This window comes from Pan paniscus, chromosome 8, assembly GCF_029289425.2.
Source record: "Pan paniscus chromosome 8, NHGRI_mPanPan1-v2.0_pri, whole genome shotgun sequence".
Classification (NCBI taxonomy): Eukaryota; Metazoa; Chordata; class Mammalia; order Primates; family Hominidae; genus Pan; species Pan paniscus.
Window position 1 is genome coordinate 131,174,960 of NC_073257.2, and position 16,614 is coordinate 131,191,573.

The 16,614-nt window shown below is 52.0% G+C and overlaps 1 protein-coding gene across 3 annotated transcripts in view; it reads left to right on the forward strand.

Moving 5' to 3' along the window:
- The window catches only part of GRK5 (G protein-coupled receptor kinase 5), a 249,992-nt gene that overhangs the window by 110,622 nt on the left and 122,756 nt on the right, over window positions 1-16,614 (forward strand). For 2 of the 3 annotated variants that reach the window (XM_003825647.6, XM_034931601.3), the window contains exon 2: window positions 6,873-6,968. The exons of the other annotated variant lie outside the window; for it this stretch is intronic. In XM_003825647.6, the coding sequence (XP_003825695.1) occupies window positions 6,873-6,968 (96 nt within the window). The remainder of the gene's footprint in view (window positions 1-6,872; window positions 6,969-16,614) is intronic. 3 annotated transcript variants of the gene reach the window in all.

Consider the following 16,614-nt stretch of genomic DNA (forward strand, 5'->3'; position numbering starts at 1 on the left):
TCCTTTGGGAAAGCAAATAAAGCCGGAGGCTCCTCGGGACAGGAAATAGCGGTGAGCCAGTGCCAGCAGAAGATTGTGCTCCCGCCTGGGTGTGTGGCTTATTCCCTGGCTCCATTAATTCCTCTTCCTGAGCGTCAGCTTTCTCATCTGTGAATAGGGTCAGTACCTCCTGAATGAGGGCCGAATGTACAGTGCGCAGGTCAGTGCTCAGCCCAGAAGGCTGGCAGGGAGGGAGGTTGTCATTTATTCCTGCAAGCATTCATGCCTTTACCCAGTCAGCCAAGTAACTTAATGGAAGCTTGCAATTAAACAAGCATTAGCTGCACCCGCCCCCTTCCCGGGAGCAGGTCTGACCTGAGCTGGGAGAGGATGTGATCCAGACAGGGGGCTCTGCCTTTTCAGGGCAGCATGAGAAGGGACACTAGAGCTGGAGCTTGAAGAACAAGCATTCCTGGCAGAGAAAGCCATGCCTGTAGGGTCGGAGTGGGGGAACGATGATGTATACAGGGATTGGAGGGGCGCCAGGTGGCCAGGTGGCTGGACGTAAAGCATGACACTTGCATTCACTCAGCAGATACTGTTTGGGCATCTACAGTGGACCAAGAAGAAGGTGACAGAGAACAAAGAAACCCAGGTCCCTGACACCACGGGTCCGCTATCAGCACAGGGGAGACTGATGACGGGCAAGGAAACAAATAAGTGGGAAGATTTCAGGTGGTGATGAGAGCTGTGGGCTGGGTCTGGGAGTCCAGCAGTCACTTGGCACGTAGAGGTTGAATGAGTCCATGAAAGTGTGCTGCATGCGTTGAGAGAATGGATCTGTAAGCTGATGTGCAGTTCAACACAGAGACAGACAGACTGACCGACCAGTGCTTCCTACACACTTCCATGGCACGTGGAGAATGGGCCTGCTTCACAACCGAGCTCGGAGGAGACCTCCAGGAAGGTAGAATTCAGGCTAAGATGGAAGTGTGGGTGAGAAACATTCAGAAAGGTAGGAAGAAGGTGCTCCTGGCAGAATGAACACTGAGTGTAAAGGCCCTGAGAGCAGAGGCAGGGAGGGAAATAAAGCTTAGGAAGACAGTCACCGAGGCCCTGAATGGGACCAAGGAGAACGGGCTGAGCCTATGGGTGGTCAGGCCTGGGAACTGGCCATTCCTGCTGCTGGGACCTGAGCACGGGGGAGGTGGGAGGTGATGGCCCCAGCCCCTTGTAGGCCTAACACCCCTCCCCAGCAGTGAGGTGGGCCTAGGGCAGCGAGGGCCGTAGGGCCAGGACACAGGAGGAATTTTTACAGTGGCATGGCTGGGCCCTGCCCCCTCTCAGGATACAGAGAAACAATCAAGTCCTATGAAATAATAAACAGTGCCAATACTTCAGTTATCAAATACGCAGCTTCACAACCCCGCAGCAGCTTGAGAGCCAAACATTCGTCTAGACATGGTGCCTTCTCTGAGGCAGGTTTTGTTTGTTGTTAAGAAGTGAAACCTTCTCCCAGCCCATCTGAGTCAGGAAGGTTGGGTTTATTTCATGGCACTTTTAGAGGAACTGGAAGCCAGATATGGGGTGAGAGGCCATTCTGGGGTCTGCTGTCATTTAGGGGGATCCCCTGCTGAGAACATCCTCGTATTAGCTTCCTGTTGCTGCTGTAACAGATTGCCACAAGCTAAGTGGATTAAAACACCACACATTTAGTATCTTACTGTTCTGGAGATCGGAAGTCTGACGCACTCTCAGTGAGTTAAAGTCAAGGCATCAGCAGGGCTGTGTTCCCTCTGGGGGCTCCGGGGAGAAACCTTCCTGGCCTGCATGCCTTGACTCGTGGCCCCTTCCCGTCTTCCAAGCCAGCAAATGGCTGGTGAGTCTTCGTCACATTGCATCACTCTGACACTGGTTGCTCTTTCTCCCTCTTCCACATTTTAGGACCCTGTTGGTGACAGTGGGCCCACCTGGATAATCCAGGATTATGTCCCTATCATTATCCATAATTTCATCCACAAACATAATGCTCATTTGTCATGGAACCTAACGTATTCACAGGTTCTAGGGATTAGGGCATCCCTGAGGGCGTTATCCTGCCCACCACAGTCCCCCTGCCCTATTCTGGAAGCTGAGGAAATAGGGTTGAGGAGGAAAGTGAGCCCAGGCCGTAGCTGGAGAGTCTGCACCCTCGGCTTGGGGCTGCCTCCAAGTGGCTTACCTTTCCCACTGCCTCCAACCCCACCACAGCTGCCCCATCACTAACAGATCTCCCCCAACCCCTGTTCTTTTCCTAAATGTTGGTAAAATGGTCATTAAGTAAAGCAGCATTTTTCCACATCCCTACCCTTGACTTACTTTTTCTTTTGAGATGGGGTCTTGCTCTGCACCCAGGCTAGAGTGCAGTGGCATGATCATAGCTCACTGCAGCCTTGAACTTCTGGGCCCAAGCAATCCTCCTGTGCGCCACCACGCCCAGCTACTTATTTTATTTTTATTTTTAATAGAGACGGAGTCTTGCTATGTTGCCTAGGCTGGTCTAAACTCCTGGGCTCAAGCAATCCTCCCATCCTGGCCTCCCAAAGTGCTGGGATTACAGGCATGAGCCACCACATCTCGTCCCAACCCTTGACGAGATTTTTAGAGCCAACCATTCTTTGTTCCAGGGGTCTGTCCTGTGCACAGCGCAATGTTTAACCACATCCTTGGCCTGCACCCACTAGCTGCCAGTAGCACCTCTCCACCCAGTGGTGACAATTAAAAATGTCTCCAGACATTGCCAAATGTTCCCTGGGAGGCCGTTGCTGGGGTTGGGAACCACTGAGGTAACGCGTTGGATGTGTCTGTCTTCCCTGCTAGCGACACTGCGTCCGGCACCTGCAGAGGGCTTGCCGCTTAGTATGTGCTCAACACATATTGGTTGAACGAATCAGTGAACCTATGTTAACTTTCTTAATGAATAAATCTATAAGTGTGCGTGTATAAAATAGACTCCTGGGTGCCATAGACTGGCTGCCTGAGAGTCACCCGGGGATCCTTTTAAGAAGTCACATTCCTGGGGTCCAATCACAGAGGATTGGGGTACAGCCTAGCAATCTGTATTGTCAAGAGTGCTTCATCAGTTCCCCCAAAACTTAAACATATATACCGTATAATCCAGCAATTTCCCTCCTGAGTATATACCCAAAAGAATGGAAAGCAGGGACTTGAACAGATACTTGTTTGCAAATATCCATAGCAGCATTATACATAATAGCTAAAAGGTAGAAACAGCCCATGTGTCTATCCACAAATGAATGATAAACAAAAAGTTGTATACCCATACAACAGAATATTATTCAGCCTTCAAAACAAATGAAGTTCTGACACATGCTCCAACATGGGCGAAGCTTGAGGACATTACGCTAAGTGAAAGAACAGACACAAAAGAACATGTATGATTCCCTTATATGAGGTATCTAGAGTAGTCACAATCACAGACATGGAGTGTAGGAGAGAGGTTGCCGGGAGCTAGGAGGAAGGAGGGAATGAGAGTTAATGTTTAATGGGTTCAGAGTTTCAGTTTGGGATGATGAAAGAGTCCTGGAGATGGAAGGTGGTGATGGTTCCACAGCAATGGGAACGTCCTTAATGCAGCTGACTCGTTCACCTAAATAATGGTTAAACTGGTACATTTTATGTTATGCATATTTTGCCATATGCAAAAAATGGTGCTTCATGCCTGCCAGGTCTGAGAATCAGTAGTGTGCGAGAGGAATGGGGAGCAGGGGATGGACCCGTCGAGTTCTAACGACCCTCCCAGGCCTTGCAGCTGCTGGGATGGGGACATCAGACTCTGCTGAGCTAGGGTTTAGGCTGATTTCTTGAGAGGGTGGCCCTATCTGGGAGTGCATAGAAGAACCTCTAGGCTGCCTGAATGAGGGCTGCGGCTAGATGAGGATTGGCTTGTCTGGAGGCCACATGTGCTGTCCCCCGGGCAGCTGCTGCCCAGCTCCGGCTGATTCTTGCCATGTGGGGTGCCTGGCTGTGGGAGAGACGTCCAAGGTCTGGATTTCGATGTGAAATCTCCTCATTTTTATTTATTTCAATAGTTTTGGGGGAACAGGTGGTGTTTGGTTGCATGGAATGTTCTTTAGTGGTGATTTCTGAGATTTTGGTGCACACGTCATCTGAGCGAGGTACACTGTAGCTAGTGTGTAGTCTTTTATCCCTCATCTCCCTCCCACCCTTCCCCCAAGTCCCCTGAGTCCATTATATCATTCTTGTGCCTTTGCATCCTCATCTGAGCTCCTGGGAATCTCCTAATTTTTCAATGTTGGCAACTGGTTCAGTGAACAAGCAAGCAGACAAACAAGCCACCTAAGGGTCACACTGGTGACCCTGTGGGCCTCCGGTCTGGCCTGCAGCTTTTCTGGGAGCTCACAGGCTGGGTCCCCAGCTAGATCCTTGCTCCTGCTCCCGTCATGGCTGCCGCGTCACTCCTGAAGTCTGACACCAGCTTTCTCTTTGATCCTCTGAGAATTTCTCTTGTATTCAGGGCACCCAAAATGGTGGTTTACAGAGAGAATAGCAAGAGCCAGGGCCCAGGGTCTGGATTCTGCTCAGGCTGGGGTCTTGGCTCTGCCAATTATGAGCCATGGGGCCACAGGTGACTTGCTACCTTTCCCCCATGCCTCGATTTCCTCATCTGTCAACTGGGTATATCATAGTTCCTGCCGGCCAGGTGCAGTGGCTCATGCCTGTAATCCCAGCACTTTGGGAGGCCAAGGCAGGTGGTTCACTTGAGGTCAGGAGTTTGAGACCGGCCTGGCCAACATGGTGAAACCCTGTCTCTACTGAAAATATGAAAAATTAGCCGGGTGTGGTGGTGCACATCTGTATTCCCAGCTACTCGGGAAGCTGAGGCAGGAGGATCGCTTGAACCTGGGAGAGGCAGAGGTTGCAGTGAACCGAGATCGTGCCATTGCACTCCATCCTGGGTGACAGAGTGAGACTCTGTCTCAAAAAAAGAAAAAAAAAAGTTCCTGCCTTGTAGAGTAAGGGTGAAGCCTGCAGGTGAGTGGCTTGGCCCCGGGCAGGGCCAGTGCATGGCTGAGCAGTATGCGCGTGTATGTTTATGTGTACATGAAATGTGTGTGCACCTGTGTGTGTGGCCCCCGTTGGCAGAAAGAGTGAGCGTGGCGTGGGTCGAGCCACCAGCAGGCCCAGTGATTTCTTCCTCAAAGAGTCATTCTGAGGATTAAACAAGATAATGTACAGATGGAGCCTCACCACGGCAGGTGCCCAATACGCATTCCTTCTGTCCCTCGGAGTGCGAGGCCTTGGCCGTCTGTGGAGATTTGAGAGGAGGACACTGGGGCTAGTTGGAGAGGAGGGAGTTGGGTTGAAGATGCAATGAGAGGAGAGGAGAGAGATGGACTCCTCCCCATCAGCACTCTCTCCTGCTTCCTGGAGCAGGAGCAGAGTTCTGGTCCCATTCTCAGAGGCAGGTGCACTGGCTAATCAGGGCTATGACCTTGCTTTCCAGGATAGCTTGGATGACAATTAAGAATCCCCAGTTCTGTGCCTACTTTTAAACACATGCTACCTTGTTATCCCTCCTTTCAGCCTTGGGAGGAAGGCCTTACTGTCTCCACTTCATGGATGAGGACTCAGAGAGGGTGGGTGCTTGTCCAGGCTTGCCTAGGCAGCGGGGGACGGCCACAGGGCCAGAGCAAGGTGGAGGACAGGTTGGGCTGGCTGGGAGAGGGCTGGAGCTGAGTGCCACTGGGCTCCCCTGGGTTGCTGGTGTGCAGAAGGGGCCTTGTCCTGCCCAGCTGGTTCCTGGGAGGGTGAGAGAGTGGAGGGGCTGCATACCCACCCGGAGCAAGCAGACGAGCTACATAAAATCCTGATAACCAAGGGGCACAAAGGGCTCCATGACCTGTGGTGAGTCATGGACAGATGGTGGCTAAGCGCCACTGTAAGGGTGGAGAGTGGGTGATGGCACCTTGGTCCCCAGGAGCCCTCTGGCCACATGGCACAGCAGTGCCTTCAGGTCCAAGGCCCAGATGCTGGTGGGCTCAGGGACACTCAGGCCCAGAGCTTCACCCCATCGTTGTTTGCGCCTGTGCGCCCTGACACCTGTCCATCATCCCTTGGACCAGGAGTGCAAGGATGACGGGAACACTTGTGTGCGCCTCATGTGGTTCTGCACGTTACACGTGCCTGTTCATTACATGTGTTCATTACTAGTGCACATTCATTGTGCGTGTGCATGTTCATCACGTCCACGTGCTCAGTACTCGTGTGCACTGGGAAGGATGTGAGGCAGGGCGGGCCCCTCAGGAGTCCCTCTTTCTTCCAGCCTCGGAGACTCTGGGGTTTGTGAGGAGCAAGAAGAAGGGGGTACTTGACAAGTGGAAACTGAAGTTCTTGTCCCCCAACATCTAGCCTCCAGCTGGGGAAGGAGACTCTCCACAGAAAGCAAGAGGACAAAATGAGGGCCATGAGGGGCCATGGGCACCTGCCTGTGCCTCTGCCCCACAGGGATGTCCCAAGCTAAAGGGGATGTTCAGACGTGGCAGGCCTGGCCCCTGCTGTGGGAAGGCTGTGGTCTAGTCTAGGGGAACAGCCATGGGGGATGCCTGGTGTGGGTGGGGTGCAGGGGAGCCCTAGGCCTCACTGCTAGGGGGCCGGGGTCAGGCAGGACTGTGCGGGATACTGGGGCTCGCAGCCCACCTGGGAGGAAGAGTGTGTGTGTTTGTGTGTGTCTTGGGCTGGGGGTGTGTCACTGGCTTGGCCTACAGCCTGTCCCTCTGTCTCTCAGCCCAGGAGGCTGGTGGGCAGGCTCACTGCGGGGACGCCGCAGGCTCTGGAGCCTCAGCCAGGCATCTTTTTCCCCATCTCTGCAGGGGGCGGAGGAAAGCGCAAAGGGAAAAGCAAGAAGTGGAAAGAAATCCTGAAGTTCCCTCACATTAGCCAGTGTGAAGACCTCCGAAGGACCATAGGTAAGCTGTCCTGCCTGGGGGCTGTGGGGGGAGTGAGTAGCAGGTGAGCCGCCAAGCCGTTTGTGCATTAAGGCAAATGGGTGAGCCGCCAAGCTGTCTGTGCAGTGAGGCAAATGCCAATCAGTGGACACAGTATTGTGCTTCCAGGTAGGGGCTCCAGGCTGACCTTTTTGCTAATCAACATAAACAGGCAACCAGTATTCATTGAATATATGGCATGTGCCGGGCAGAGTGACCTCCTCCCAGTTACCCTTTGAGGCAGGTGCTATTATTTAATATTTCACTTCACCTTTCAGATGGGGAAACTGAGGCACAGAGTGGTTCTGTAATGGCCCAAAGTCACACAGCTGATGGGAGGGTGGTGGAGGTGGGCCAGGCCCAGCACAGAGCCACCGCTCATAACTTCTCCCCTTTCTTCCTGGAGCCTGTGGGTCCTGCCCTCAGGGGGCAGCCCAGGCTTTGGGAGCTGAGAGTCAGGTGGGGTGGGGGAGGTGAGGCTCCCCTTTCCACTTGCTGGGGATGTCAGTGCTCCTGAGGAGCCACTGGGCTCAGTGGCACAGCTTAGCCCCCTGTATCCAGCACACACACACCAGGCACCTCCAAGAGCAGCCAACCAAGTGGGTCTGTGCCTGGTCCCATGCAGGACACGGCTGTGGTGAGGAGGCCTGGGTGCGTGGGGGAGAGCGCCCAGGGGACAGGCATGATGTGAGGCCCCACTCCAGAGTGTTTGGGGTCCCGGCCCTTCTCCCCTCTGTGCCCTGGGGTGGGTCCTTCCCGATCACTGCCTGAGGGCTCCCCATCCGCTTATTATTGTCAGAGGTCATGGACGTGCTGAACACGTTTAAGAAGACTCAAGTCCACTGAAGGCTGGGCACGGGGTGGTGCTGCCCAGAACTCCATAGGCCCAGCTTTTCTGGGGACTTCTGCCCAGGGCCTCGGGTGAGCTGCCCCGTGCCTGCCCTGGAATTCAAGGCCACATGTAGCCATTTATTCAGCTTTTCTAAATGGCCTCTTCACGGTCTGTCCCCACCAGTTTCCAGGGCCGGGGGGACTTACCTGCCACCCCCAGGCTTGCTCCGTCCTGGCCCTGGGCCACTCAGTCCACACTCCATGTTTATAGGTGATAGGAAGCCATCTGTGCCCCGCCCCACGAAGGCAGACATGAGCAGGTGAAGCAAGGTGGGATCCTGAAGGGTCAGGAAACGTCCTCAAGACCCACCTTCCATCCCTAAAATCCCAGGCACATCAGAATCCCCATGGTGTTCTCGGGCCGAGAATGCTGCTGGCCTGAGGGATCGGGGGCTCTGGGTCCAGGCAGACATGGGTTCAGATCCTGCCCTCTCTACTGGCCACATGACAAGTTAATTTATCCTGCTGAGCCTGTTTCCCCAGCTGTAACACTGTCTGTGAACCCAGTCATAGGGTGGTGGAGTGGGTGAGATGAGACCATGTGTGTAAAGGGCTTAGCTGGTGCCCTCCTCGGGAGACCAGGGGCCCATGCCCCTCTGCACACTGGCGTGCTTTCCGGAGTTCCCACAGACACCACGGTGCCATGGATGCCGTGTGCACCCTTGATGATCAGCTTTTCTGCTGGAGGCAGTCGAGGTCGGGTGGAAGAGAAGAGGGGCTGTGTTCCTGGGGCTGTAGCTTACTGGGGAGGATTTGACCACTGAGACTTTGCAGGGGGCCTTCAGAGAGGGGAGCCAGGGAGAACCCCTCTGGTGACTAGCCATTTCCTCATGGGGGACCATTTTGTTCTTCATGCTAATTTTGGCTCAGAGAGAATAGGGCCTGTTGTGGGACTGGGAAGGAGACCTTAGTTGCCATGGTTGCAACTCACCCATGTGTGCCCAGCAAGTACCCCCTTTCTGGTGAGCCAAGCCTTCTCTGTCATTTTCATCCTGGGTCTGCTGGCTGCCAGAAAGCCATTCCTGGATGCTGAGCCCAGCTTCTCCCAAAAGAGAGATGTTACCTCACAACCCATTCACTGTGGCCCCAGGGAACGTCTTGCACTCATCCACAGGGCCACAGGGCTGCTCGGAGAGACCTTTCTGGGGTGTTGAGTTGGAGGTGAGAGCTTACAACAGGAGGAAAGCATCTCCAAGGGGAGCAATGTGAGAAGCGGGCACCTGCGCACAGCCACGCTCACCTGGCAGGGCGGTGCTTCCCGGCCCTGGCTAAACTGTCTGCAGGTGGTGATGCCAGGAGTGCTATGGGGCACAGCCAGATGTGAAGGCCACTTCCTCAGAGAAGCCTCTTTTGACTCCTGAATTTAAATGAGCTCCAGACCAGAGTCTCTCAGAGCACCTGTCCTCTTCTGCCAGAGCACCCTTCCTCAGGGCTCTTTGGGGAGGAACTGGATTGTTAAAATTCACCACTGCGTAGTTGGTTACTGCCTCACAGGAGGGGCACAATAGATGTTAGTTGGATGAACAAGGGAAGGAAAGAATAAATGAGGTGTAAGTGACCACTCAACTTATGAAGTGTTTCTAATAAACAGAAGAAGAGCATTGAGAGCCAGATACTGAGCATTCATGTATCTGCCATCCAGATGAGAGAAATCTTAACATTTTGCTATATTTGATTCATGTGTTCCTCAAAAATATAAAAGATGAAAATATGAAATATAGGATTTATGGTTCCAGACAAGAGGGAGTAGATGCGGTGTTTCCTGTCCTTCCCGCTAAGGACATCAAAAACCCTGGACATTACGTATAAAACAAACATAAGATTTTGAAAGCCGGGAGAGAAGAAGGCAGACTGGCTGGTGACCTCGAGCCATGAAGGACGACACAGCAGTGAGCTTCCTGGGTTTCTTTTTTATATCCCAGAGTGGATACTAGACAAACTTGCAACCCACAATGCCAGTGGGTGCAGACTAAAAAGCTCCTTCCCTCAAGACCAGCCTGACCAACATGGAGAAGCCCCATCTCTACTAGAAATACAAAATTAGCTGGGCGTGGTGGCACATGCCTGTAATCCTAGCTACTCGGGAGGCTGAGGCAGGAGAATCACTTGAACCTGGGAGGCAGAGGTTGCAGTGAGCCAAGATTGCGCCATTGCACTGCAGCTTGGGGAACTAGAGTGAAACTCTGTCTCAAAAAACAAAAACAAAAACAAAAAAACCCTCCTTCTCCCTGCAGAAAAGCTTTTGCTGGCATAGCTGGTTACTGTAGAACTGTCCCGTTTCTGCTACAGTTCACACACCAGCAACGCAGACACCTACTTTTTTTTTTTTTTTTTTTGAGATGGAGTCTTGCTCTGTTGCTCAGGCTGGAGTGCAGTGGCGTGATCTTGGCTCACTGTAACCTCTGCCTCCTGGGTTCAAGCAATTCTTGTGCCTCAGACTCCCAAGTAGCTGGGATTACAGGTGCCTGCCATCACGCCCAGCTAATTTTTGTATTTTTAGTAGAGACAGGGTTTTGCCATGTTGGCCAGGCTGGTCTCAAACTCCTGGCCTCAAGTGATCAGCCCATCTTGGTCTCTCAAAGTGTTGGGATTACAGGTGTGAGCCACTGCGCCGCCTTTTTCTCCTTCATGTAACCTATGTCTTAGCATGGGCTGCTTTAACAAATACCCACGGACTAGGTGGCTTAAACAACAGACATTTATCTCTCATTGTTCTGGAGGTGGGGAAGTCCAAGATGAAAATGCCGGCAGATCTGGTGTCCTCATCAGTTTTTCCTGGTGTACAGTTGGCTGTCTTCTTGTATCCTTGCATGGTGGGGCGGGGGAGGGAGGGAGGGAGAGAGAGAGAGAGAGAGAGAGCTCTTGTCTCTTTTTATAAGAGCACTAATCCTATTCATGATGGTTCCACCCTCATGACCAAATCACCTCCCAAAGGCGTTACCTCCAAATAACGTCACGCTGCGGGTTAGGTTTCAACATGTGTGTTGCAGGGAGGATGCAGACATTCAGTCCATAGTCTAGGACTAGGTTCACTGCCAACCTATTCCTAGATTCAAAGAGCCAGTGCACCCTGGCTTTCCACCTCTCCCCTGAGACACAGCTTCTCATACTTTGAGATTAACTAGCCCTGCCAAGGCCTGGTGTCCCTCCCAGCCCCCTCCTCCCAAATTAAGACTCTTAGATCTAGGATGGGTGTGATGGCTCATGCCTGTAATCCCAGCACTTTGGGAGGCTGAAGCAGGCAGATTACCTGAGGTCAGGAGTTAGAGACCAGCCTGGCCAACACGGGGAAACCCTACCTCTACTAAAAACACAAAAATTAGCCAGGCATGGTGGCGGGTGCCTGTAATCCCAGCTACTCAGGAGGCTGAGGCAGGAAAATCGCTTCAGCTTGGGAGGCGGAGGTTGATTTCCTCACTCTAGGCCTCCTCCCCATAAGCTTCCAGGCATTGCCCTGGGAGCACCTGAGTGTCCCTCAGCTTCCAGTCTGCCTGGCCCCACCTCATTCACTTCCACTGTGGGGGACCTGGGAGCACAGGATTTGGCTCTGAGCTTTTCTCTGTCCATGGACCACCCCCCCGCCGCGACCATGGGCCCCAGCCCTGTCTGTCCTTCTAGGTCCATAAACTGGCCTCTTGGCAGGGCCCACTCCCCTGGGATGGTGTGAGGAACGTGCGTGCTGGCGTGTGGAAATGGATTCTTCTGTTCTGCCGGAGGGTATTGAAAAGGCTCTGTGTGTGAGTGCCGTGGGAGAGAGGCCCGGGAAGGGCAGGAAGGCTGACGTGAGCCGTGGGGCTGCAGCTCGTGGCCACGGGGCCAGGGTCTGGGCCTTCCCACTGTTTACAGTCCGTCGCTGAGGTGTTTGCCCAGTCTCTGCTGGGGTCCTGCTGGAAGGCTTTTTAAAATAAAATTCTCATTTCTTTCCTAGACCAATACACAAACCAAACAGTGGCCAATACCGCATTTATTTTTCTTGTGGACACATGAGCTCACTTTCTGAAGTTCTCTGGGAGGATGTCCTGGGACAGGCTTTGCGCCAAGGGGACAGGGCCCCTTTAGGGTGTGAGGTGGTGCCATGAGAAGGCTCTTGATCAGAGCTGAGGTCAGAACCCATGAGGACCCCAGGATGCCGCCATGTCTGGATGGCCCCGAACGGCAGTCTGTTAAAGCCCTGGCCTTCCGCCTTCAGCCCTGCCCTGGACAGTCACAGACCATCTCCACCTAGCAGCCAGTGTGATTTTTGCAAAATGAAAACTGGACCCTGTGAAATCATTCTCCTGCTGAAACCAACCCAACAGCTCTCCATTCCACTCAGTAAAACCCAGACTCCTTACTGTGGCTTGTAAGCACTTTGCCCTAAGGTGAAGCCTGTAGACCCCTTATCAGAAGAATGCTTTTACAGATAAAATAGAATACATAGGGTTACAGAGGAAACTGATCCTTTTTAAATATACTTACTACATACTTCTAAAATTTATGATACAGAAATATATGTGCTTCTTTGTTAATACTTTATAAGGTCTAACTGTGGGTCTAATAGCTATTGTAATTTTGATTTTTTTTTTTTGCCTCAGGGTTTGACTCTGTCGCTCAGGCTGGAGTGCAGTGGCGTGATCTTGGTTCAGTGCAACCTCTGCTTCCTGGGCTCAAGCTATCCTCCCACCTCAGCCTCCTGAGTAGCTGGGACTACAAACGTGCACTACCATGCCCAGCTAATTTTTGTATTTTTTGTAGAGACGGGATTTTGCCATGTTGCCCAGGCTGGTCTCAAACTCCTGAGCTCAAGTGATCCTCCCTCCTCAGCCTCCTGAAATGCTGGGATTACAGGCGTGAGCCACTGCACCCGGCCAGCTATTGTAATTTTGAACTTGTCATGAACCTGAGGGAGCTTTTCAGATATCTGCAGCAACTGATAGGAATGGATCTTTGATTTCTGCCGGTGACAAGTCCCGGGCACTGCTGACATCATTGTAGGTTGTTATCTACATTCATAATGAAGGAAGTGCAAATTTTCAGTTAGAGGTTGGTGAAAAGAAAGATGACATTTTTTTCCACCCCAGTCCATGGACTCTCTAAATCCTATCCATGGTCCTTTTGTCAGTGCCCTCCCTGTGCTGCCCTATGTGAGCTGGCCCTCACCTTCATCTTGGATCCTTCCCTCCTCCTCCATTCACAAGCTGGTCTCCCTTTTGTCCTTTGAATAACACACGCTTGTCTCCAGCCCAGAGCCTTTGCACCTGTTCTCTCTACCCGGAATGTTCTTCCTCACACTTTTTCTTCCAGGGGACTTTAAGGTCTCAGTCCAAATATCATCTCCATAGAGAAGCCTTCTAAAAAGGAACCATACCCTCCTTCTAATTGCATCCTTTCCCATAGTGCTGTTTATTTAATGTTCTTACCCATAACTCCGTCTGAAGCCATCTTTTCGTTTACTTGTGTATTTTCTGTCTCCCACACTGTACTAGATGTTCTATGTTAATTGCAACTGTGTCTTGCCTGGTTCACTATGAGAACAGTGTCTGGCACATAATAGGGGTTCATTAATACTGGGTGAATGAAGGAATGAATGAGGTGAAATATTTGAAATTAGAGCTCTTCTAAAAAAATTGGTGACATGTGTTTGCTGTACCCATTTAACCTTAGCCAGTAGTTTACACTTAAAGTAATTAAAGTCTGGCCTTAGGAGGCACTGTAGGTAGCATCTGCTGTAACCCACCCCTCCCCCCGCCCACCATCCTCACCATCTGGATGAGGCAGCTCAGCACGGTACATGACTCAGCCACAGTCTCACAGCCACTAAGTGGGGAGGGGAAGCCGGTGGCTCCTGGGGCAGGTTGGTTTCCTCTGAAGCTGTAGTCGGAGTCATGATCACAGTGATGTCAGGTTTTCACAGAATTCTTAGCTCAGGGGACTGGAGAGCATCTTGTCCACCACCCATTGGTGGTGGAGTAAACAGGCTTCAAGGGGAGAGTGACCCGCCCAGGAGAGCCAGGTCCCTGGTCTGGAGTGACACCTTGCAACTCCCCATGAGCATATTGCTGCATAAACATGTGGGCAGGGCCCCAGCCAGTGCTCAAGGCAGGGAGACTCCTTAGGTGCTCAAAGGGGTGGACGTTTCTGTCTCTCTTGTATCTTGTAAGTGTGTGTGGCGAGTTCCTCTGCTTATTCAATGCATGTTTAGTGAGCACTGAAAACGTGCTGTCCACGGGGGAGCTGAGCGGATCGCTGATCTCCTGGAGCTCATCCACCAAGGAGCATGGGAGACCAACTGAAATTAAGATGAGATGACAAATCAAGAAAGTTCCACAAGGGTATGGAGCAGGTTGCTGAGCTGCAGAACCAAGGCAAAGATCTATCCCCACTTCCCTGGAGGAAGTGGCGTCCCTCCTGGCTTTTAAAGGATCTCTCTGCGAGCTCCCTGAGGGCCTGGACCACGGGCTCTCCATCTGGGCGTCTCCATTGCTGTAGCAGCATGAGTGGGTGGATGGATGTTGCCTTCTCTTCAACCTGGAAGCCAGGACTGTGAGTGGCAGCCATGAGCACTGAGACAGATTCCTAGGCCAGGTGCAGCGGTGCAGACCTGAGCATTGAGACAGATTCCTAGGCCAGCTGCAGCGGCGCAAGCCTGGAACCCCAGTGCTTTGAGGGGCGGAGGCAGGAGGATTGCTCAAACCCAGGAGTCCGAGGATACAGTGAGCTATGAATGTGCTGCTGCACCGCTCCAGCCTAGGCGACAGAGCGAGACCCTCTAAAAAAAAGAAAAAGAGAGAGAGAGAGATTCCTTGCCACCCATCTCTCTGCTTCCAGTGTGAGCCCCACGTATGAACTAACGGATTTTCAACAGAACTGGCACAGGGCAGACAGACCATGAGAGGAAGAAGGGGTTCTCTAACGTCTGCTTGGTGAAACATCAAATAGTGACTTTATTAGTTAATGGGATAATTGTTCATGGGAGATCATTACAGAGCCCAAATCAAAGAATTTCTTAGGATGTCCGAAACTTGGAAGGCTGGAACATCATCACGAAGATAAAAGATTGTTGAGGTCTGCAAATATTTCTCAGTGACGCAGAAAGGTCTGTTGGGCAAAAGTGTGGCATTTTTATTTATTTAGCTCAGGCTCATTGCGTACTTTATTCTTTCATTTAAAAAAGTCTGAGGGGGCTTGAGTGAAAGAGTTGATTATTCCACTGTTTGGCAATATTTCTGTAGGAACTGTCCAAAAGCTATATAATAAATCAAGGCCCCCTCCCCACCCCCCAACAGGACTGACGTTTATGAGGAGGCTGTTCACAGAAAGTAGCTGCTGTGTCTGGCGTGCCACAGCAGTGCCCCGAACCCTCAGACAGACAGGGGAGATCGAATTGCCTTGTGGGAGAGCCTCTTGCCAAAGCCTTAACTGTTTCCAGGAGCAGAAGTCCCAGGCTGTGGGGGATTCCTAGAGGAAAATGTAGAATCTTTTAACATGGGGGAAAAAAAATCATCTTCATAGTGTGAAGATTTCCTTGAAGTAGTCTAGTACTTGGTTATTCACCCAACATTGCCTGCCTGCCTGCCTTGCCTCTCTCTCTCTCTCTCTCTCTCTCTCTCTCTCTCTCTCTCTCTCTCTCCCCCTCTCCCCCTCTCTCCCTCTCCCTCTCCCCCCGCCTCCTCTTTCTTTCTTTCTTCCTTTCCTTCTTTATCTTTCTCTGATATTTATTTTTTGAGACAGAATCCCACTATGTTGCCCAGGCAGGGCTCAAGTAATGTTCCTATATCAACCTTCTGAGTAGCTGAGACTGCAGGTATGAGCCACTCTGCCCAACTGCCATGTTCCCTTTTTTGTTTTTTTGAGATGGAGTCTCACTCTGTCCCCCAGGCTGGAGTGCAGTGGTGTAATCTTGGCTCACTGCAACCTCTGCCTCCCAGATTCAAGCAATTCTTCTGCCTCAGTCTCCCAAGTAGCTGGGACTACAGGTACCTGCCACCACGCCTAGCTAATTTTGTGTTTTTAGTAGAGACAGGGTTTCACCATGTTGGCCAGGCTGGTCTCGAACTCCTGACCTCATGTGATCCACCTGCCTTGGCCTCCCCAAGTGCTGGGATTACAGGCGTGAGCCACTGCGCCCAGCCTGCGAATGTTCTTTAAACCAGACACTGGCTAACAGATACTTGTTAAGCTCCTCCTCTGTGCTAGGCATTGCTGCAGTCGCCGGACTTGTGTCACAGGCCACCCTTGTCCAGCAGCGAGGGCTCCTGGAAGGATCTCTGTCACTGTCATCAAGATGAAGTGGTGGTGCTGCTGCTGCCAGCCCTGTGACTTTGAGCAAGTAGCTTACTTTCTCTAGTTTGCAGTTTCTTTGTGTATAAACTGGAGACACTAACACAAACCTGGTAGAGCCTCTGGGAGGGCCAGCAGAGTGTTGCACACAGGCCATCATTGTCATCAGCATCGTCATTGTCATCGTCATCCTCACGGCGATAGTGGTTTGAGGGCAGAGGTTGAGGACCCTTTGAGAGGGTTTTGGAGTTTCCCAGAGAAGCTGAATCGGCTACACATGATGAATGAGGCCAGCTGTTTTTGTGCTGAGGTGAAGTGGGTTCAGTGTCCCAGAGACTGTTGCCTTGGAGTCATCGGAATCCTCCTCTTCCTAGAGCACTGCCTCCAGCTTCCTCTTCTTGGAAGCCCGCCCTGATTCCTGCAGTCCTCAGCCTTCCTTCCTCCCCACGGCTCCACAGTTTGCCCAGGGAAGCTGGAA